Source organism: Sphaerodactylus townsendi, linkage group LG01 (genome assembly GCF_021028975.2).
Source record: "Sphaerodactylus townsendi isolate TG3544 linkage group LG01, MPM_Stown_v2.3, whole genome shotgun sequence".
Taxonomy (NCBI): Eukaryota; Metazoa; Chordata; class Lepidosauria; order Squamata; family Sphaerodactylidae; genus Sphaerodactylus; species Sphaerodactylus townsendi.
In genome coordinates, this window is record NC_059425.1 from 14,760,255 (window position 1) to 14,783,884 (window position 23,630).

At 47.1% G+C, this 23,630-nt stretch overlaps 1 protein-coding gene across 1 annotated transcript in view; it reads left to right on the forward strand.

Annotated features, from left to right (window-relative positions):
* B4GALT3 (beta-1,4-galactosyltransferase 3) overlaps positions 1–23,471 on the forward strand; it is a 40,396-nt gene extending 16,925 nt beyond the window's left edge. Inside the window, exons 3-7 of the mRNA XM_048511580.1 lie at positions 3,839–4,074; positions 8,047–8,237; positions 14,612–14,734; positions 16,774–16,878; positions 21,011–23,471. Coding sequence (XP_048367537.1) covers positions 3,839–4,074; positions 8,047–8,237; positions 14,612–14,734; positions 16,774–16,878; positions 21,011–21,614 — 1,259 coding nt within the window. The 3' untranslated portion in view covers positions 21,615–23,471. The remainder of the gene's footprint in view (positions 1–3,838; positions 4,075–8,046; positions 8,238–14,611; positions 14,735–16,773; positions 16,879–21,010) is intronic.
* The last annotated feature ends 159 nt before the right edge of the window (positions 23,472–23,630 follow it).

The following is a 23,630-nucleotide window of genomic DNA, read 5'->3' on the forward strand; positions in this document are numbered from 1 at the left end:
AATGCATCTCTTATCAGCGGGATACAATCACTGCACATATATTTTGTAACCATTACATTGAGCTAGGAATGCATCTCAGTCAACTAAGTGCAATCCGTGACACCCGGTCTTAACTCCACTGGCTCTCAGGAGAAGGCCCTTGGTTGGGTACGAAGATGATGGTACGAAACTACAATGCTAAGGCAGCTGTGGAGTGATTGATGGCTGAGCCACTAGTGAACTTTATTGTGGATCTGTGGCTGAGCGGCAGAGCACTCGCTTTGCACGTAGAAGATCCCAAGTTCCATTTTTGGTATCTTCAGTTCAGAGAATCTCAGCTTGGGGGTTATGCAAGACATTTGCTGGCATTGGTGAGAAAATGGCTGCCAGTCGGAGCTAGCGATGCCGAGCTGAATGAGTCTGTATGAGGCAGTTTTATGGGCTACAAGCCTGTCTTGCTGCAAGGTTCCCCTTAACCCTTTTTGGTTTAAACCCCCCCCCCCCTCTTTTGGCAGCCTTGGCTGTACCAGGAACCAATTCAAGGTTGCGGCACCTAAAAACATCACTATCTCTTTAAAAGCAGATGTTTCAACCCCTGGATTGTTCTAATTTGGCCTTAAAGTTGTATTACTAGTAGGGGTCTTCTCTCAGTGCTCGTGAAATTGTTCCAGCTCTGGACAACCTTTGTCCTGTACTTGGGCAACCATTTATCTTCTTTGCCCTTGGATATCGCTTTCTAATTTCCTTGAAATTCTGCTTTAAATACCTGTGTGCATCTAGGCTTCCTCCAAAGTCCCTTTGGCAAGACGAGGCCCCCATATAAGCTATTAGATAAAAACACTTGCCCAGGTTGCTGGCTTTTGTACGTTGGATCCGTAAGGATTGGGAATGTAGAGTCGCTAAGGACATTAGGTTGGCCTCAACCAGAATCAGGAGCAGCAGAGGTGTAGTGGTTAAGAGCAGGTGTACTCTAATCTGGAGGAACCAGGTTTGATTCCCTGCCACCTGAGCTGTGAAGGCTTATCTGGGGAATTCAGATTAACCTGTACACTCCCAACACACACCAGCTGGGTGACCTTGGGCTAGTCACAGCTCTACGGAGCTCTCTCAACCCCACCTACCTCACAGGGTGTTTGTTGTGAGGGGGAAAACGGAAAGGAGTCTGTAAGCCCCTTTGAGTCTCCTATAGGAGAGAAAGGGGGGATATAAACTCAACTCTTCTCTTCTTTGGCCCTGACTCCAGCCTGGTAAAATTCTCTTATCGCCTGACACCAGGATCTTACTCAGTTCTACACAGTCTGTACAATAGGGCTGTTCCGCCCGGCTTTTGGTTGGGGGCGTCCATTATTGTTCTCCCATCCTTCCTGCCTCCCGAAAACTTGCCACCAACTATAATTGGACCACAGGGATTGAATACCTGCAAGCGCCGACGGTTATATATTCAAACCGTCCTCCCCCTGCCCTTTCCTATCTACATCTCACTCTCCCTGTTCATCTTCTGGTGATTTGGATAATGAGGATTTTAGACTGAACAGATGTAATATTTATCGCCACCAGGGATAGTATTTTAGATTCTGATATTTTAATTTCATATTTCATGTAGTACTTCCACTGTTCGTAAGCCACCGCGAGCCTGGCTGTGGCCAAGAATGGGCAGAATATAAATGAAATTCAGTAAATAAATGGAGGTTTGGGGTTTTGCCAACTGTTTTACTATTGGTTGAGTGACCCCGCTGGTATGGTGTGTGCCTGAAGGGCTGGACTAAAACCTGCAAGATCCAGCTTCAAGTTATGAAACTTATTCAGTTCGTTCCTTGAACCATGATTTCTCAGGGGTTTTGGAAAGGTTGTCACTGCTCAGAACATTTGCAGAGCTAAGGTCTAATTCGAAGTCCCAGTGAGTGGATGGAGTTTGATGGGGATCATTTTCCAATGAGAGAGAAGGAACGATATGGGTGGACGGGACGGGGTAAGTGGACGTTGGAAGACACAGGGGTTCAGAGCAGTCCGCTGGTGATAGATCCGGCAAAGGCTCTGAGGTTGTGGAGTTGTGGTCTATGATCTTGGCGGTAGATGATCCAGAGTCCACCAGGTTAGGGCAAACTGGATAAAGGTTGCACGGAGGCTGGCAGTCGGCTGCATGCGTGTTGTTTGTGGTCTCTTCTGCTAGCATTTCGACGTTCCTCCATTCGTCAGTCAAACTCTCAATCGTTGGCGATAGAGAGGGACAGGCCTTGGTGGGCACAGGGGGCTCTGGGAGCACTGTTTCCTTCACAAACAACAAACGCGCTGCATCAGCCGCTACTTTATCAGTTGCGCTAAGCCCACATATAAAGTGCAATACATAAAGTGCAACCAATGAAAAGTGCAAACAACATCAGAGCCTAGACTCTTACAATACTATCACATCACCCTACAACATAGTCAAGGTGACTAAACGACAAGTCTCTTCACTGTCCCATAGTTCGCCTCAGAGAAATAGAATTTGTGTTTTCCGCTGTGCCTGAATCCACCTATCAGCTTTCTACCAGCATGGCCAATTGGCCATGCTGACAGAGGCTGATGGGAATTGTAGTTCCTGAACATCTGGAGAGCCGCAGGTTCCCTACCCCTGGTATAGGTACTTGGATGGGACCTCTTCTTTGAAGATAATCAATCACTTATCAATAGCTGCATATACTGCATTCCAGTCAATAGAAGTAGGTCTATATGGCAATGCGGACCGGTCTGAGCCAAGTCTGTCAATTGAATATCCAATAATAAACGGGTTGCGCTACTGTAACCGTTTTCGATAGATTCTTCTTCAGATTACAATTCTTCAATCTTAATCGGGATAATTACTCAAGGTGACTTCCTCACATCCATTCCCTTCCCTTCTACTGGAATGCAGTATATGCAGCTATTGATAAGTGATTGATTATCTTCAAAGAAGAGGTCCCGTCCAAGTACCTATAATGGATCTACATTATTGTGGACCAAGTGAAGAAGACATCGCTTAGTCACCTTGACTATGTTAGGTTAGTAGTAGGAGACCTTATATCTCCAGAGGGACTGCTATCAGCCCCCCTGCCAGCATGGCCAATTGGGCATGCTGGCAGGGGCTGATGGGAATTGTAGTCCATAACATCTGGAGTGCCAAAGGTTCGCCACCACGGTTGTAGGGTGATGTGATATGTGTAGTATTGTAAGAGTCTAGGCTCTGATGTTGTTTGCACTTTTCACTGGTTGCACTTTATGGATTGCACTTTATATGTGGGCTTAGCGCAATTGATAAAGTAGCGGCTGATGCAGCGCGTTTGTTGTTTGTGGAGTTGTTAACGTTGCATCCACTGAGAAATTGAAGCACTGTTTCTTTCCCCCATCTCTTTTTTATCATATTTGTAGACCAGCAACTTGTTCACTGTAAAGTCCTTAAAAACCCTCCCAATGAAAACATTGAAATGACTGGCGAGATGTTGTCTCTTCTTACAACAGGGCAGACAGGAGTATCAAAGTTTAAAATCATTCTGTGATGACCGCCTTGGTAAGGCAGACGTTCGAAGGAGCTTGATTGAGTCCTCCCAGGCTTGCAATTCAGCAGCTTGCTTAGTGAGCTGCAAATGCCGCGAGGCAAGGCCCAGTTGCCAACGTTTGTGTGGATGTCCCTTATCCTTAGAGCCACCTGATGATGAAACTTATTGAATGACTGACTGGGGCAGTTGGTCTTTTCTAGCCTTGCCTACCTCACTGGGTTGTTGTGAGGGCAGAATGGGGAGCTTGTTGGAAGAAGACGGGCGGCATGAAATGCGATGGACTGAATCTGTGCCTGTCTTTCCGATTTTTTTTTCTGTCTCTGTCTTGCTGCGCTGCCTGATCGCAGTTGGCCCCTTGACGGTGAGTTTCAGCCAAGTGCCAACGCTGGAGCAGATTCAGCAGAAGAACCCGGCTGTCAGCAACGGGGGCCGATACCGCCCTTCTGCCTGCGAGTCGCGCTCCCGCACTGCCATTGTCATCCCGCACCGCAACCGGGAGTCCCACCTCCGTCACCTGCTGTACTATCTCCATCCTTTCCTCCAGCGCCAGCAGCTGCAATATGGGATCTACGTTGTGCATCAAGTGCGTAATTGTGGGGAGATGTCGTGGGAGCCTGGGAAATGAATAAGAGGGTTTTTTCTCCCATTCTTGGATGCTGCCAAAGGAGGGGTGGGTTGGAGAAAGCCCAGATCAGCATAACATCCCCTTTCTCTTCCATGGGGACTCCAGGAAATGAGACCCACAGATCTTTGGGGTGAATTCTTCCCAAGTAAGGGTGCCTAACATTTGTAGCCTTAGAAGCACAAACGGTTTCTCTCTTCAAATGCTATTTTGGTGCATTTGGTTTAGAAAGTGACCTGAAATTCTTCATAGTTAATGACCGTGTATATCCCTGCCCTCTTCTTTTGTGTTGCTGCGATGTCCCAAACTAGGCCATTTTCACTGTTGATTTCAGCAAGGGATCCCAAGGAGGAGGAGAACACACTTTTCTTCCCTTCAAAACTGTGTGTGTCTGCACACCATCCATCCTATTTTATTTAACTTCACGTACAGCGTTTCTTTCTGACTGAGACTCAACGCAGATTACCATTAAAAAAAACCAACAACTAGGAGAGCAAGGCTCTCCGATAAAGCAATACTTTTTAACAGTCTTTACTTGCTTGGCAGGTTTTGTGGAAGGGGACGGCCCAGAACTCGTACAGCTCTGCTTTTTGCATACCACAACAAATAATAATAGAGTTGTGAGGAGGGTTAGCGAAGGCACTAATATCCAGCGCCTCGCGCCTGGCCTGTTCGTCCACTCTCAGTATCACTCTGCTCATGAGATGGTTGCTAAAAGCTCAGTTCGGTATGGCAGAAGTCAGTGCAGTGTGGCAAAAGAAATAAAATAGACCTAAATAGGGTCTAAATAACAACTTTAAGATGGAGAATTTGAGAGCAGAATGAACAGATGCCGTGTCAGCGACAAATGGGATGATCTCAATTGACGGGTGAGGTAAAATAACCCCCTCGGGGCCTTGTTTTTACCCCTGTGAATGAGGGATTTTATATTCTGGCATCAGTCTTAAGCTGCTAGACTTCAGCCCACAGATGCCCTCTTTACCCAATAAAGCAGGAGGAATAGGATTAAGGAATTGGAAAACAATGCAAATAATCCATATGCTTATGAAACAGGCAGAGGTGGAGTTGGGCATCGAGCCCAGCATGATTTATTCAGGCTTAGTCTTAGATTCAGTGAAATGTTCTGATTTCCTACAATGGGAGAGAAGGTGAAAAAAAACCATGCTGGGCAGGTAGAAAGTGTTTCATCTGTGGAAATGCTCTGTTGGATCCGAGCCTGCGTCTCCAAGGCCTCCCCCAGCCCTGAGATTCAACCTGTAGACCAGTGTTTTCCAACCTTTTTGATGTCACTGTGCCCTTGACCTCACTCTTCATATGTCACGGTACCCCTGCCATCCTCCCCCCACCTTCCCCTCCCAGTTCCCTTCTTGCCACCCCCCACCTTCCCCTCCCAGGGTGAAGGGAAGCACGGGGGTGGGAGTGGGGGGGAAGTGGCTGCTGACCTTGTGGCAGACCCTGCCCCCTGGGCCAGCTCCATATCCTTGCAGGTGCCTGCGGGAGACACCGCAAAAGTGAAGGGGGGGTCACATGCTGCCGCAGCACCCTTGGGACATGCTCACGGCACCCCAGGGTACCACGGAACCCTGGTTGGGAATCGCTGCTGTAGACTGTTGCATGCAAAGGACGTACCCTGCCACTAAGCAGTGGGGTCCTTTGCACACGTTGTGCCGTTCGCGCATGACTTTATGCACATTGAAATCGATGCACGCAACGGAGCAGGGACCCAAACGCGCTGGCTTTGCCGATTGCCTATTTGTGACCGCTAGCTTTTGGAAATGGCACACATACACGTGTGCTTCCTCTCTCTGATTGGAAATGCTGCGTTTTCAAATGTTCCCAGTGGTAGGGAGGGAGCGCATAACTGTTCCCTTCCCGTAACCTCTGTGCTTGTGAGTCAGTAAGTTAGTGCGCTTATGCCTGATGTCCTGCCAAAATCAGCATGCAAAATCTCAAGTGTAGAGGGTTCCTGTGCGGACATATGATGTGTTCCTTTTTTTGTCCCGACCCTTATAAGTAGCTCTAGGAATCCGGGAAGCTCCTAAACCAACTTCTCCCTGGCCTTTCCCTTGGGTTTTTATTTATTTTATTATAATTTATTAGCCACCCTCCTCCCTTGTGGAACTCAAGGTGGCTTACAATTTAAATAAAACATTGTTAAAATTAATTTTTAAATTACAATGGAGAAGGGTTGGTTTTTAACACCTCGCTTTTCCGTGCCTTCAGGAGTCTCAAGGTGACTTACAAACGCCTTCCCTTCCCCTCCCCTCCCCACAACACGTGCAGCTTTAACACTCAGGAGCAGCAGTGGCGTGAGGGAGGTTAAGAGCTCGTGTATCTAATCTGGAGGAGCCAGGTTTGATGCCCAGCTCTGCCGCCTGAGCTGTGGAGGCTTATCTGGGGAATTCAGATTAGCCTGTGCACTCCCACACATGCCAGCTGGGTGACCTTTGCCAATCACAGCTTCGAGTTTTTCACGCACCTATTTCACAGGGTGTTTGTTGTGAGGGGAAGGGGTAGTGAGATTGTAAGCCCCTTTGAGTCTCCTGCAGGAGAGAAAGGGGGGATATAAATCCAAACTCTTCTTCTTCTTCTTCTTCAGCAGTGAATAGGTAGTGTGATGTAGCAGTCTAGAGTGTCAGACTGGTATCTGGGAGACTGGTTGCTGGTTCGAATCTCCACTCTGCCATGGAAGATTGCTGAGTGACCTTGGGCCAGTCATGTTCTCTTAGTTTATCCTCCCTCACAAGGTGATTGTGAGGGTGAGAATGGACATGAAGAGAAGAAGAGGGGTTTGGATTTATACCCCGCCTTTCTCTCCTATAAGGAGACTCAAGGTGGCTTACAAAGTCCTTTTTTCCCTTCCCCACCCCACAACAAACACTTGTGAGGTAGGTGGAGCTAAGCTGTCTTTAATCTTGCTTGCTCTTAACTTTGTTATTTAAATTTTAAGAAACTGCTGCTGTGGAAATTTGTTTTAATGTGGTTAGTTTTAGTTATGTATTTTATGTGCTGTTATTGGAACAGCTGTATTGTGAGCTGCCTCGAGCCCTTTGGGGGTGAGGCGCCCTGTAAATCTAAATAATAATAATAATAATAATAATAATAATAATAATAATAATAATAATAATAATAATAATAATAATAATAATAATAATAATAATAATAATAATAATAATAATAATTCCTCTAATATCCTAGGTCCTTGGGAAGGACTCGATATTCAGAGATGAATTCCAGACACTTGTGCTGTGCTGTTATGTGTGTGTATAATAATAATAATAATAATAATAATAATAATAATAATAATAATAATAATAATAATAATAATAATAATAATAATAATAATTCCTCTAATATCCTAGGTCCTTGGGAAGGACTCGATATTCAGAGATGAATTCCAGACACTTGTGCTGTGCTGTTATGTGTGTGTATAATAATAATAATAATAATAATAATAATAATAATAATAATAATAATAATAATAATAATAAATTCCTCTAATATCCTAGGTCCTTGGGAAGGACTCAATATTCAGAGATGAATTCCAGACACTTGTGCTGTGCTGTTATGTGTGTGTATAATAATAATAATAATAATAATAATAATAATAATAATAATAATAATAATAATAATAATAATAATAATGAGAGAGTTCTGAGAGAACTGTGACTGACCCAACGTCCCCCAGTAGGCTTCATGTGGAGGAAGGGGAAACAAATCCAGTTCATCAGAAGCATGTTAGCTGTGTTGTTTCCCTATTGGAGAGGAAAGTGGGATATAAATGAAGTAAGATAGTTAAAATGACATTTTAAGGGCAACCTGAGGTGGTTTCTGTGGGGTATTGCTGACCCTGGCTCCGCGGGGGCCCTTCTCGGATGCTACGTGTCTCTCTCCATTGCCAAAACACGTCAAATCAATACTGCTCTCCCATAGGCCGGGAACTCCACTTTCAACCGAGCGAAGCTGCTCAACGTGGGCGTGAAGGAAGCCTTGAAGGACGAAGAATGGAACTGCCTTTTCCTCCACGACGTGGATCTCATCCCTGAAAACGACCACAACCTTTATACCTGTGACCCCTGGAGCCCAAAGCACGTCTCTGTTGCGATGAACAAGTTTGGCTACAGGTAATGGAGGATGGTGGAGCACTGCAGCTTACCACGCTTGTGCCACAGGGCTCATTTTTCTTAGGAGGACGACAAGGATAAAAATATACTAAATAAACGAGGGGGAAAACATTAAATGAACATTTCTGTCTTGGGGAATTAAATAGATGCTCTCTTACAAGCAGCGACTACAAGCAACCGGACCGGTGAGGCTTCTTTCTCCTCGTACTCCCGAAAAGTGGGAGGCGGTGGCCTATTTAATTCTCCTCCGGTGCTGCAACCCCTTAGTGTCACTGACATTTATTTATTTGTTGGTTCAATTTTTTTATGTCCCGGCCCTCTCCTCTTCCTCAATTCAAGCAAGTGCAAAACGTCACGTACAACAACAGGCACAGCTCAAGAGCAATCAAAAACCATGAACAAACCGCCTGTCATTCTTAGCCTCCTCCTACAGTCCTCCGAGATGACCTTTAGGTAATGATTTCATCCTCATATTGTCGAAGGCTTTTATGGCCTGATTCAACTGGTTAGAACATAAGAACAAGCCAGCTGGATCAGACCCGAGTCCATCTAGTCCAGCTCTCTGCTACTCGCAGTGGCCCACCAGGTGCCTTTGGGAGCTCACGTGCAGGAGGTGAAAGCAATGGCCTTCTGCGGCTGTTGCTCCCGAGCACCTGGTCTGCTAAGGCATTTGCAATCTCAGATCAAAGAGGATCAAGATTGGTAGCCATAGATCCACTTCTCCTCCATAAAGCTGTCCAAGCCCCTTTTAAAGCTATCCAGGTTAGTGGCCATCACCACCTCCTGTGGCAGCATATTCCAAACCCCAATCACACGTTGCGTGAAGAAGTGTTTCCTTTTATTAGTCCTAATTCTTCCCCCCAGCATTTTCAATGAATGCCCCCTGGTTCTAGTATTGAGAGAAAGAGAGAAAAATTTCTCTCTGTCAACATTTTCTACCCCATGCATAATTTTATAGACTTCAATCATATCCCCCCTCAGACGTCTCCTCTCCAAACTAAAGAGTCGTGGTGGGTTTTCCAGGCTGTGTGGCCGTGGTCTGGTGTAACAGACTTCTTTCTGTGATACGCCTCTGAAGATGCCAGCTGCAGATGCAGGCGAAACTTTAGGAACAAGATCCACCAGACCACGGCCATGCAGCCCGGAAAACCCACCACAACCATTTTCATCCTCCTTCAAAAGCCTTTCTAAGCAGCACCTGCTTTACAGTGCAGCCTGAGGCTTGCCCAGGTGAGCTTCCTTCTCTGGGTGGTTGTTCCACAGGGACAGTGTTGCAGGCCAAAACGTTTTAGAATGGGCTGCAGCTCACTTCGTGATCTTTGGGTGCAGTTAGGAGAAATTATAGCAAGGATTTAAGTTGGCATACACGTTTGAGAGCCAGGTTGTTTGAGGAAAGAGACAGGGTATTGCCCCTCCAGATGTTATAGACTACAATTCCCATCATCTCCCGCCAGCATGATGCTGGCAGGGGATGATGGGGATTGTAGTCCATAACATCTGGAGGGCCGCGAGTTTGACACCTGTGGGTTAAAGTGTCAGACTAGGATCTCGGAAATCCAGAATCGAATCCCCACTCCCACAATGGAAGCTTGAAGAGGATTTATAAGAAGTCTCTGTTGCTATGAACAAGTTTGGCTACAGGTAATGGAGGATGGTGGAGCACTGCAGCTCACCATGCTCGTGCCACAGGGCTCATTTTTCTTAGTAGGACGACAAGGATAAAAATATACTAAATAAACGAGGGGGAAAACATTAAATGAACATTTCTGTCTTGGAGAATTAAATAGATGCTCTCTTACAAGCAGCGACTACAAGCATGATGCTGGCAGGGGATGATGGGAACTGTAGTCCCTAACATCTGGAGGGTCGGGAGTTTACACCTGTGGGTTAAAGTGTCAGACTAGGATCTCGGAAATCCAGATTCGAATCCCCACTACCGCAGTGGAAGCTTGAAGAGGATTTATAAGAAGTCAAGCTGAGGGTGAAAAGGAATCCGCCTGGGTCCTGCGGTTAAGAACATAAGAACAAGCCAGCTGGATCAGACCAAAGTCCATCTAGTCCAGCTCTCTGCTACTCGCAGTGGCCCACCAGGTGCCTTTGGGAGCTCACATGTAGGATGTGAACGCAATGGCCTTCTGCGGCTGTTGCTCCCGATCACCTGGTCTGTTAAGGCATTTGCAATCTCAGATCAAAGAGGATCAAGATTGGTAGCCATAAATCAACTTCTCCTCCATAAATCTGTCCAAGCCCCTTTTAAAGCTATCCAGGTTAATGGCCATCACCACCTCCTGTGGCAGCATATTCCAAACACCAATCACACGTTGCGTGAAGAAGTGTTTCCTTTATTAGTCCTAATTCTTCCCCCCCAGCATTTTCAATGAATGTCCCCTGGTTCTAGTATTGAGAAAGAGAGAAAAATGTCTCTCTGTCAACATTTTCACCCCATGCATAATTTTGTAGACTTCAATCATACCCCCCCTCAGCCGCCTCCTCTCCAAACTAAAGAGTCCCAAACGCTGCAGCCTCTCCTCATAGGGAAGGTGCTCCAGTCCCTCAATCATCCTTGTTGCCCTTCTCTGCACTTTTTCTATCTCCTCAATATCCTTTTGAGATGGCAACCAGAACTGGACACAGTACTCCAAGCGTGGTCGCACTTCACCGTTTATATAAGGGTACGACAATCTTGCAGTTTTATTATCAATTCCTTTTCTAATGATCCCCAGCATAGAGTTTTGCCTTTTCATTAGCTGCCATGCATTGAGTTGACATTCCCATGGAACTATCAACTAAGACTTAAATCCCCTTCCTGGTCTGTGACTGATAGCACTGACCCCTGTAGCGTGTATGTGAAATTTGGATTTTTTGCCCCTATGTGCATCACTTTACATTTTGCTACATTGAACTGCATTTGCCATTTCTGAGCCTACTCACCTAATTTATCAAGGTCCGCTTGGAGCTCTTCGCAATCCTTTGTGGTTCTCATCACCCTACACAATTTGGTATCATCTGCAAACTTGGCCACCACGCTACCCACCCCTACTTCCAGGTCATTTGTACAGGTTCCTGTATTGAGCCAAACCACCACTCTGCCAGCCTACCCCCAGCATATGGCTCTGGGCAACTTTTTAGAAAACGTGATACCTGCTTGATGGGATTTGCTTAGCCAGCATGAACATACAAAGTATTTTAGGCTGCTCTGCAAATCCACACCTGGATGAGGACATTTCCCCACAAAACACTTTAACAAATACCATTTGGTACCAGAGCCAGTGTGACGCAGTGGTGAAGCTGTCGAACGAGGATCTGGGAAACGGCGAAGTTAAAAAGGGGTGTCTGGTGCCCTTTCTTCCTGTAACGTACTTTTTAAAAAAGAATTTTTAATTGATATTTTGGATTGTTACAGATTTATTATACATCTTTATATTTCATCCTCCATATCCTTTAACCCCCTTTTCTCCTCTCCCCCCTCTTTTCTTCTTCAGATGTGCAGCAGCAGGTCCATTCTTTCTAATCTTACTTACTTAATGTATTGTCGAAGGCTTTCACGGCCGGAATCACTTGGTGCTGTAGCTGGACATGGTCAGAATTCTAGCAGCATTCTCTCCTGACGTTTCGCCTGCATCTGTGGCTGGCATCTTCAGAGGATCTGATGTTGGGAAAGCAAGTGGAGTATATATATCTGTTGGAGTGTTCCAGGGTGGCCTAGTCATGAGTGGTAACAATACAGGGTGAGGGCATCTGAATAGGGTGCAGGTAACAATGAAGACTATAGCCTGGGAGTGTCAATGGAGATAGCAAGGTCACTGGTGGGAGCATCTGAATAGAAGTATCCTGGCCTTTGTTTCTTTTGTCTATGGTCATCCTGTGTTTTTGTCTATGGTCAACACAGGATGACCATAGACAAAAGAAACAAAGGCCAGGATACTTCTATTCAGATGCTCCCACCAGTGACCTTGCTATCTCCATTGACACTCCCAGGCTATAGTCTTCATTGTTACTCATACTTCTATTCAGATGCCCTCAACTATTGACCTGGTTGCCTTCTTTGTTACTCACAGACAATGTTTCTCCACCCACCCTGGACACTCCAACAGATATATATATATACTCCACTTGCTTTCCCAACATCAGATCCTCTGAAGATGCCAGCCACAGATGCAGGCGAAACGTCAGGAGAGAATGGTGCTAGAACACGGCCATACAGCCCGGAAACCACACAGCACCCAAACTTACTTACTTACTTACTTATTTATTTCGATTTATGAACCGCCCCATCCCCAAGGGGCTCTGGGAGGTGTACAACGTTGAAATATACACAGTCTTCTTATCCAGGTTTCTTCTGTAATTCCAGTTTCGTTTAACCAGTCTTTAAATTCAGTCCAGATCCACTTCATGTCTTTTTGTTTTTCTTGCCATATTTGGGTTTCTTGACGTTATTGTCAAAAATTTCTAATTGTATTTGTTCCCATATATATTCCAACCATTTCTGCATTGTCCAGATTTTTTTTTTGTCCTTCCATCCCATCGCTATTACTGCATGGGCCGCTCTAATCATTCGTTTGAATAGCTTTCTCTTTCTTTGTTCTATTATTGTATAATCCAGTATGCCTATAAATAATAGATCTGTGTTTATCTTTATTTTTACATTCACATATTTTTCTATATACATTATAACATTTTCCCACAGATGTTTTACCTCTGGGTATTCTAGCCACGTATGGGTCTTCCTGTAACGTACTGAGAGAACAGGGTTCTTTCATCCAGTTACTCTGAAACGGCTGAGTTTTTAAAGATTTTATTAAAAAGGAAGAAAATGAAGGGGGGGGGGACGTTCCAGTTTAAACAAGGCTAGGCAGTGGCAAGTCTTTGGCTAGTCTGAAGTCTGAACCAGAAGAATTCTCTGAAATCCCTGTGAACTCAGTTCTATGGCCCTTGTCTCCTTTTGGTCCGCTGGATCAATCTTCCCGACCTGATAGGTTGGGCTTTTAGAATGTTGTCCTGGAAAATCTAATTTCCTCTGTGGAAACATAAATGAGGGGTTCTCATTGTTTATGACCAGGCCTTGCCATGTCCAGAAGAGACCAAATACTTGTCGTGCTGGGGTGAGTTATTCCTGAGTAAACGTTCAGGGGAAAATTACACTTTCTTCACAGAAACCCAGGTTTGAAACCCCTCTGCCATGGCAACTTACTGGGTGACCTTAAGCCAGTCATGTACTCTCAGCCCTGATCCTGGCTCCAAGGAAAACTAGGGGTATGACACACAGGTAGGCAACGGCAAACCACCTCTAAACCTCTCTTGCCTTGGAAAAATCTAGGAGGTTGCCATAAGTCAGCTGGGACTTGATGGCAAACAAACAAACAAACAAAAAAACAAAAAAAACAAACAGGTACAGGGAGTGATGGTTCTTAAAGGTGTAGGCCCCAGGCAAATGATTATTTTCCAAAATCTGTATACCACTGTATTGTCGAAGGCTTTCACGGCCGGAATCACTGGGGTGCTGTGTGGTTTCCGGGCTGTGTGGCCGTGTTCTAGCAGCATTCTCTCCTGACGTTTCGCCTGCATCTGTGGCTGGCATCTTCAGAGCACAAGCACATGGACAACTTCAACAGGAAGGAAGAAACCATGAAAATGAACAGAATTTGGCTGCCTGTGTTGAAATACTCTAGAATCAAGACAGTGACCAATCAGCTCCACACAAACACAGGACAACTATAGACAATAGCAATCAAAGGAAACAAAGACCAGGATACTTCTATTCAGATGCATTCACCTGTTGACCTTGCTATCTTCATTGTTACTCCCAGGCTACAGACTTCTTTGTGACTCACATGCCAGGCTACTCTATTTAGAGGGCCTCACCTTTTGACCTCACAGTATATATATTCCACTTGCTTTCCATTCCTACTATCAAATCCTCTGAAGATGCCAGCCACAGATGCGGGCGAAACGTCAGGAGAGAATGCTGCTAGAACACGGCCATACAGCCCGGAAACCACATAGCACCCCTCTGTATACCATGTTTCAGATTTCCTTCCCAAACCATTTTACAAAGTGAATTTAAAATACTTAACCCCCCGCAATGTTGGTCTGCAGTAGAAGAGCCAGATTTGAGTCTGTTAGCACCTTAGAGACCAACAAAATTCCAGGGTGTAAGCTTTCAAGAATTAAAGCTTCCTTTGTGAGGGAAAAAAAACTTATATATTAAAAAAAATACTGAGAGCCTTGAACTGGAGATATCCAGTATTGAACTTGGGACTTTCTGTATGCGCAGTAGGTGTTCTGCCATTGGACTCTGGACTCCTCTTCTGGGAAACCCTGTCTGACTTGAACAGGTAGTGACTTTGTCTTTCTCTCTCCCCCCTTCTCTCCAGCCTCCCGTACTCTCAATATTTTGGTGGCGTGTCAGCGCTCACCCCAGATCAGTATCTGAAAATCAACGGCTTCCCCAATGAATATTGGGGTTGGGGAGGGGAAGATGATGATATTGCTACAAGGTGAGTCTCTTGCTTCTCCATTTTTCCCTCCTCCTGGCTTCCTCTGTTCTGCTTCCTCCATCATGTCTGGCTTAAGCTCGTGAGCATTTCTTCCACTTCCTCAGAGCCACTTCGCTATTTTCTTGGTGTCCGATACAGCGGGATCCAGAGTCCTGAAACTCTGGAAATATTAATCAGATTCTTCTGCCCACGCACTGTACTTCCAAACATATGCCTGCGTCTATAAGAACTGCAAACTTGTAGTGTAAACTCGTGTCAAGAAACCGAGAATCACACTTGGGCAGGAGGGCTTGTTCACAATCCCATACAATCAGGTTTATAGTGAAAATTAGGCAAGAGAATGTGGAAGATTGGCAGCTGTCTTGTGACCACAGTAGGAGGTCTTTGGAAAAGTGACTTTCCCTTAGCAAGATCTGGTTGCAATGCTTATTCCATCCCCCACTCCCTGCTCTCCAACTGGGGCGATGCCTTCTCGTCTCCTTCATCTCTTTTCTTTCTCTCCATTCCACCTCATGCGCTCTTGGATCTTTGCATGTTCATTTCCACTGCACAGGGTTGCGGGGAAGCTACAGCGTCCAGGTAGGTGAAATGATAGCCACCGTGTCAACGAGGGTCCAGCTCAGGTATCCTTATTAACATGCAGGCAAAACGTGGGTTGCCATTGGCTGGAGTTTCTTCGGTGGTCTCAGAATGTTCCGAAGTGCTCCAACTTTGAAAAGGGCGGGGAAAGGACCTGTGATGAGAAGATGATCGGCACAGCAGTGATTAAGGAAGATGGGAGAAAATTAGCAGAGTTCTCAGGAGATTTATTTATGCAGAAAACCTAGATGCTGCCTCTCCACAGACCTACTGGAAACAGTTTGCAGCTAAAGTTAAACAAAACAAGCGGTCTAAAATGATGTTCACAAAAGAGCTATAGTTGATAAAGCAGCTAAAAAATATGGAACCCTTTGGTTAAAAGCCTGGTTAAAAAGAATGTTTTGGTCTGGTGTTTGAAAGACAGTAAGGTCAGCACCAGGTGTCCCTACCTGTAGGGGGGAAAAGGATAGAAACAGGACTTTTTCAGTGGTGGCTCCTTGCCTCTGAAATTCCAGAGGCAAGGAGCCACCACTGAGAAAGCCTTGTTTCTACCCTCCTCCCCTCTACAGGCAGGAGCACAAAGGATAAAGACTTGAGAAGAAGGTCTTAATTGGTGGACTGAACAGGACTTGAACTCTACGTATTGATTCTCAAGAAGTGTGGCCAGAATTCAGGGGAATTAGAAGTGGGGCAGTAGAAGAAATATGGCCTAGGGCAAGCCAACTGGTAGAACTCTGGGCCTAAACTGTGCAGAGGCAATTGTATTGGGACTGTGATATAATGCATTTTGGCGTGGGTGGTCTGTCCAACTTTTCCTGTTCAGTTCGGGGCCAGAGAGATTGTGACAAGATAACCGCTTCACTTCGTGGTGATGGGGAGAAGTCCATTCCCCCCCGCTGCCCGATTCCACCTGGTCCCTGCATGCTGACAGTGGCCATTTTCTCCATGTTAAAGGCCTGTCATTCTTTGAACAATGTATAAAAACTGAGGTTTGCCCCACAAGCAAGACCAGAAGCGAAAGGAGAGTTGTGCAAATGAAAGGAACCGGTGTTTGGCTGCTGCGGGCCTAGCCCGGGGAACCGCTGTGCTCCTGAGCAGCCTCTCTCAGCAAAGCTAGCTCGAATTGTTGGTCGTCATGGTGACTGCTCATTTCCTGCTGTCTGTGTGTATGTGTGTGTGTGTGTGGGGGGGGGGGGGAACAGCTTATAATTTTTAACCTTCAGCAAAGACAAAAGAGAAAGACATGGCATTAGTTTTCCAAGCGTGTGTTGGTGCTACTGAGAACGGCTGCAGATTTTTTAGAAGTCACCTGCACAGAATGGCCATGTGGCCAGATGGGCAAGTTTGGATCCTTATGAAAGGGTTGGATGGGGAAGATGGTTCGAGGTGGGAACCTTTGGAGGGGCCTGTAGTGGCCTTGTTAAGATCCTGAGGCCTGCTGTTTCCTTCTGCATTTCCAGGGTGCGTCTGGCGGGCATGAAGATCTCACGGCCTCCTGTCTCCGTCGGTCACTACAAGATGGTGAAGCATAAGGGCGACAGGGGAAATGAGGAGAATCCACACAGGTGCGCCTCTTATCCGTTGGGCCCAGTAAGGATCGGGGAAACGGTCTCTGCAGTTTAGGGTTTCCTCACACATCTCACATTGTGCGTATGGTTAAAAGTTGAAGCTGAAAGCCCCCCATTCAAATCGAGGAGTAGGGTTGCCAGGCAGTTCCAGAAATGACAAAGCACAGCTCAGTGAATTGCTGGAAACTCCTAGGGCGATTCTCCACTGGCAGAGTCGACTCAGTTTAGTACTAGGTTCGACCCAGCAACTCCCCACTGCCACTGAGTTCGTCCTTGTTCTGTCCCAGTTTTGTCCCCCTCAGAACTGGAATTTCTGATTCCAGTTATGAAGTACAGCTTCTTCCCTGAAACTAGGTTGAACTCAGTTGTAGAAACTCAGTGGGGAATCGTCGGTGAGGCGACTCTCCCGTTTAGCCAATCAAATACTGGTTTGTGAGCATGTGCAGAACGGGGGGTTGCAAAGGGGGAAAACGCGCCTTTTTTTTAAACCGCCATTTTCGAAGCTACGTTGCTACGGCAACGAAACTCCCATCCAGCCAAAGGCCCCCGGTTTGTGCATGCGCAGAGCGGGAGAGTCTTGGAGAGAAAAAGTGTGCCTTGTCCGGGCACTGTTTTCATGTTATTTTATTTTATTTTAATTTTTTTCTGTGTTGTCGGTTTCGGCGGGAATTCTACGTAGCTATGTAGCTGCGACGTACGAAAACGTTAAAAAAAAAGGACGCATGTTCATGTTTCCCGCCGTAAAACGGGAGCCAATGGGAAACTAGGAGCAAAACTGGTACCAAAGACGATCCCGCCCTCTTGAGCTCAGTTATAGAAGAACTGAGTCGAACACAGCGGCTGTGGGGAGTGACTGGAGTCGACCTAGTTTACAGGAACCGGGTCGAACCTAGGTGAAACCTGCCAGTGGGGAATCGCCCCTAGATTCCTAGGGCTTCCTTTATCACTTCCTGTCAATGACTTCCAGCAACGACATAAGGCTGTGTTAGTTCTTTATCTTTCTCTGGCAGCAGGACCTGAGTCCATCCCCACTAGAGAGGCTAGGCAGGGCTAGATCTCATTTTGTGGGTCTTTGGCGCAGTTATTTTCTGAGGGCAGCTATGAGGGTCAGCAGTAGAACAGGTCAATTTGAGTTCATTTGTACTTTAGCGACAAAGACGATTTTCAGGATATGAGGTTTTGAGAGTCAGAGGTATTGAAGGGTGCTTGGATGGTTAAATACTCATACCCTGAAAATCATCTTTGTCTCGAAGGTCTCCAAGGACAAATCTTGCTGTTTCGCAAAGTTCTGAAACAGCTGTGTGAACTTTCCCTTTCCCTGTATTCGTAATATAGGGACAGTACTGATCCACAATAATATATGGACAATACTGATCCACAGAGCTTTCACAATACATACCAATAATAATGTAGGATATTACATAAATAGATCCTGTGGGCTGCATTTGCAGCATAAAGAATACATATCTGCAGTGATCCAACAACATCCTCCTGTGGTTGGAGGACTTTCCCCCCTTTTGTTTGTGTGTGAATTTAGGATCTATGCATTGATCATTCTGATTGGAAGTAATGCACCCCACCAGGAACAGCTACAAATCTTGGGTGGCATTCACAAACCTTTGGGGGAAATGCAGGTGGATACTCAGAACTTTAGGCTGTTCCATTGTAGCTTTTCATAATGGCTTTTCACAGCTTGCCGTAAAATGTTGTGTGACGCTGTTCACTCCCTCCTCAGGATAACATTCTAGAAGAGAAGGAGAGTTTGGATTTATACCCCACCTTTCTCTCCTGTAAGGAGACTCAAGGTGGCTTACAAGCTCCTTTCCCTTCCTCTCCCCACAACAGACACCTTGTGAGGTAGGTGGGGTTGAGAGAGTTCCGAGAGAACTGTGACTAGCCCAAGGTCACCCAGCAGGAATGTAGGAGTGTGGAAATGTAACCTCTATCTGTGGGTTCTGTGGGGCAGAACTTGGAATGAGTTTGCAACAACAAATTTTAAAAACAAAATGGTTTACTTTCTTAACATATTAGCATCAAACATCAACATTTAACATTACACTTCAAGGTCCTGTTCAGGTTGCATTTTCGAGTCCTTATATTTACAGTCTACTGATATTGCCAAGTCCAATTCTTCTTTGCAAGTTGGCTGGCTCCTGAAGACTCCAAGGGCTTGATGAACAGGATTCAACATGCTGAAGGTTTCCAGGAGAACTCTCACCCATTACAACCACAAATAGAAACCAAGGTCCGAGTCTGGTAGCCTTGTTTCCTCCAAAGAGCTCTGCAACCTTTTGCTGCTCTGAGTCTCCACCCCTTTCTGGGTCAACCCATTCTGAGCATGGGGGTTACAGAAACACATCTGGTTCACCAGACAAGCCTCTGGCACTCAGGTGGAGGAGTGGGGAATCAAACCCAGTTCTCCAAATTAGAATCCACCTACTCCTAACCACAACACCAAGACTTCCCCTCTAGGCCCTTAAAGTGACCATAGAGGAGAGAGGAAGTACCGTTAAGGTCGGATGGTCATAGATCTTGGTTTTCAGTCACTAATCTGAGAGGTTTTTTTTAAAAAGCCAAAAAAGGATAGGGGGAAAAAAGCAGTCCTTTCGGAAGCAATCCAGCACACTGCAGTGATTCAGAAGCGCAGGGAAGAGCTGAAAATGGAAGAAAGCCGTTTTCATTATAAACAACTGAGCCCCGGGGGGCCGACAGGGGACACAGGCAGCTTTGTCTGAAAAGGTTTTTTTAAAAGTCTGTTAGCAGCCAAGAACCCGAATGGTTGTGTTTGAAACGGCACAAAAAAAATCCGTTAGCGACTGGCTGCTCGAATGGATTCATAAGGACTGTTTGATTCTGGAGCCCGGACAACATCCCGTGTGGGGTCCCTGAATTGCTGCCCTCTCACTGCCCCGCCGAGGGCCACGGAAGGGTGAGGGGGGATGGGAACTGTCACTGCCATTAGAAGCTGCTATCCAAGCCTCAAATGGGACAGGCATAAATGGGAACAAGAGTCTGTTCTCCCCACCCCGCCCCACCGGCCCCAGAGTGCCTGGCGGTAAGGGCCTGTGCTAGTATGGGGCCAGAGCAGCTGCCCCTGTTGCCCATGTCTAAGGTCGATTCCGCACTTGCGTCATCGACCTAAGTTTGAGCTGCGTTCGACCTAAGTGCTTCACACAACCACTGGGATCGATGTGGTTTTGTACCAGCTTCGCCCCGTGTAACGGTCAAATTTCCGACTCCAGTTGGGAACGACTACTTTTTCAGGGAACCACGCTCGAACTCAGTTCGATTCCAGTAAAGTGCGGAATCTCTGGTGCCAGGAGTCCCCCATTCAGCCAATCACAGCTGAGTGTTTCGGGCATGCGTACAGCTGGCCAATCAAAAAACGCCACCTTCGTCCCTCCATTCCTGTGGCATTCCTGTGGCACAACGTGTGTGGGGATAGACGGAACATGGCCGTAGAACAGTAGCCAATCGGAACGGAGCGGCGAAGAGGCACAGGATGATTCCGCCCTCCGAGCTGGGATCAAGCTGGTTGCAGTGGGGAAGAACAGTGGCTTCGACCTAGGTCAGTACCCTTCTCAGGGAACTGGGTCGAACCTATTTTACTCGTGTGCGGAATCGCCCTAAGGCTGCCTTTTTGTGAAACTCCCTGCTATAGCACATGATTGGTCTATGAGCGTATGAGAATCAGATTAAGAGCAGGTGGACTGGAGGAGCCGATTTGATGCCCCACTCTTCCACATGGGTGGCAGACTCTTATCTGGAGAATTGGGTTTGATTTGCCACTCCTTCGTATGAACATTCTTTTATCTGGAGAACCGGGTTTGATTCCCCACTCCTCCACATGAGTGGAAGATTCTAATCTGGTGAACCTGTTTCCGCACTCCTACATTCTTGCTGGATGACCTTGGGCTGCTAGGCACAGTTCTCTCAGACCTCTCTCAGCCCCACCTGCCTCACTAGGTGTCTGTTGTGGGGAGAGGAAGGGAAAGGAGCTTGTCAGCCGTCTTGAGTTCCCTTACAGGAGAGAAAAGCGGGGGTATAAATCCACCCCCCCTTCTTCTATCGATGGATGGGTGGTTTTTAGCAATCAGACTGTACCAATTTATCTTCTTTTCCTGTGCAGGTTTGATCTGTTGATCAGGACGCACCGGGCCTGGACTCAGGACGGCATGAATTCCCTCTCTTACAAACTGCTGTCTAAGGAACTCCTTCCCCTTTACACTAACATTACAGCTGACATTGGTACCAATCCCAGAGCCAACAAGGGCATCAAGGGCTCCTTGCCTAGCCTGGGTGGGAGGAACTACCCAACTGGCAGCAACCACAACTTCCGGCAGGAGATGCTGCGCAAGACGCCCTTTGCCAAACTCTCCCAAGCCATGGGTTGGGGGGAAGCCCCTTTCGGCGCAACCCAGGCCGTCCCGGACACGGGGAAGAAGGAACAGCCGGGTTTGAAACTGAAGAAACCCACGACAAATCCAGTCACGGAGAACGAGGGGAGCACGTCCCAGAATACAACCAGTGACATCAGACATGCAGTCTTACGAACATCTGCACCTGACCTGGAGGCTCCGAGGCATGCAGAGGACGGGAGGAAAGGAAATCGGCTCTCCAGAGCGGAAAAGGCCAACATGGACTCCACCAAAATCTTGACCGCAAGCACAGCCTTCGACTCCAGGCTCCAGAAGCAATTGAACAATCACACGGGACTACAAAAGACTAACTAAGAAGGGACAGGCAAATGCCAGTGGGGACTGGCGTCTAGAATCCCCGTCCGGGTCTTGGTTCCAGGGGTAGCTGGCCATTTCCCTGCTGTCTAGAACCAATAATTGGAATTGCACTCACGCTGTGTCCCAGAGGCTTTTGGGATATCTTCCCCATGTCTGCCAGTGACACTGGGTACTGAGGGGTCTGAGCGAATCCCAGTTTGACAATAGATTGGGGGCGGGGGCAGAGTCCACCCAAGTTCTACCACGGCAGCTCCTGACAGTGGGCTGCAGTGCCACACAGCTCCCTGGCGTGTCCCTTCCTACCAAAGAGGGGGAGACTCAGCCTCGTAACGGCGGTTCTGTCTTGCGTGTGGTCAAACACTGTGCCCATCTTGCTTAGGAGGGGGCGGTCACATCCCTTTGCTGGGCATTGGTGGGACTTTATACACGGTTAAGGATAATCAAGTTAGCTTGGAAACTGGGGCAGGGAGCTGGCTGGCCAAACGGGATGGAAGGTGGCTTATTCTGTGAACGGGGTTGCCCCACCCCGCACTTAAACAACGGCAGGTCTCAGGCAACGAAAGGGGCGGAGCTCTGCCTCTGGTCTGGGCCATTCCGGAGAAGAAAGAAAGCTGGTCAGATATTCCTAGACTGTCATCCTCCGCAGCTTCCTGTTCAAAAGCGGAAGGGAAAACCGCCAGGTCTTCTTTTGCAGCCCGGTGTTGCTGGATTATCTTTCTGGAACAGGGAGGCGGAAATGTGAAGTTCGCTTCCCTTAACCAGACTGCCATCCTGTGGGCACTGGTTTTCCTAGTTCCTGTCTTGGGTTATGGCCGGCAGGAGGGGCTGATCTCTTCTCCTTTCTGCTTACATCCCACAGTCACCTCCAGGTTCCTCTTGGGTAATTATGACTAGATGGTTCACAAGAAGGGGAACCCGGGTCAGTGAGGTTCCCCGCAGTGGAATTAGGGGTGTCCCGGCCTTTTTCCTTGTCAAGCTTAACCCTGTGAGAGGAGAATGTCATGAACAGCCCCTGAGCCGGGACTCGGGCCTGGTTAAAAACAGCGACGGCCGAAGCACGAGAGAATCTGCCCGTGGGATTCGGTGCTCGCTTTGCGTCCTGTCGAAAGGGGGCTCCTACTCGGATGGAGAAACGCGACGTAAGCGCAAAGACCTGTGCGTTTTTGCCTCGTGTTTCAACTGAGCCTCGAGGACTCGGGCTGGTAGTTGCTGTTCCAGACCCCACAGCCCCCCTGACCCACCTGCAGCTTTCGGCCCCGGCTTGGTGCTGCAAACCTGCCATTGGAGAAGTCCTTGCCAATGGATGGAACTCTGGGTAAACGGGGGCATCTTGAAGGTTCTTTATTATTTTCAGAAAAGCTCTGGGCGATAGAACACTACTCTTTCCCAAACCTAGGCACTTTATGCTGTGTAGGATCTTGCTTTACTCCATACTGCAGGGCCTTCGGAGGGCACTTTTATTTTGGGAAAGGCCTCTGGCCCTAGATTACAAAAGGCAGCACACTACAACCCCCCCCCCCCCCGAAGGAAAGGTGTTCCGACCCACCCTCTTTTTCCTTAGCCATTTGTAGAACAATTCTATAGCCCGTCCCCCGTTTGTCTCAGGGCTGGTCCCAGCCTGCCATCCATGTGTGTTCTCTCCCCGCCCCCACACCCCCCCACATCAGCAAACCTTCCTTTATTTTCCTTGCTTGGGGTGTACCGCTCACCATCTCCAGCTGTTGCAGATAGTGTGTAATTTATTCCATTCATGAAGACTCTCCCTTCCCACAGTTGTTCTAGCCTTGCACTATTCCCGTCCTCCACATGTTTTTGATAATTGTCTTTTTAAAAAATAAAAAACTGTCCACCGAACAGAGACGGCGTTGTTTTTCCATGCGCAGCCAGACTGTTGCGCCCCATTGCTTTCCTGAGGAGAAGACTGTTTCATCAGCTGGGAAATGGGGCAAAACATCAGGCCTGGCTATCGACCCTCCCCGCCCTGCCTTCAGGTGGTGGTGGTAGGACTGGGCA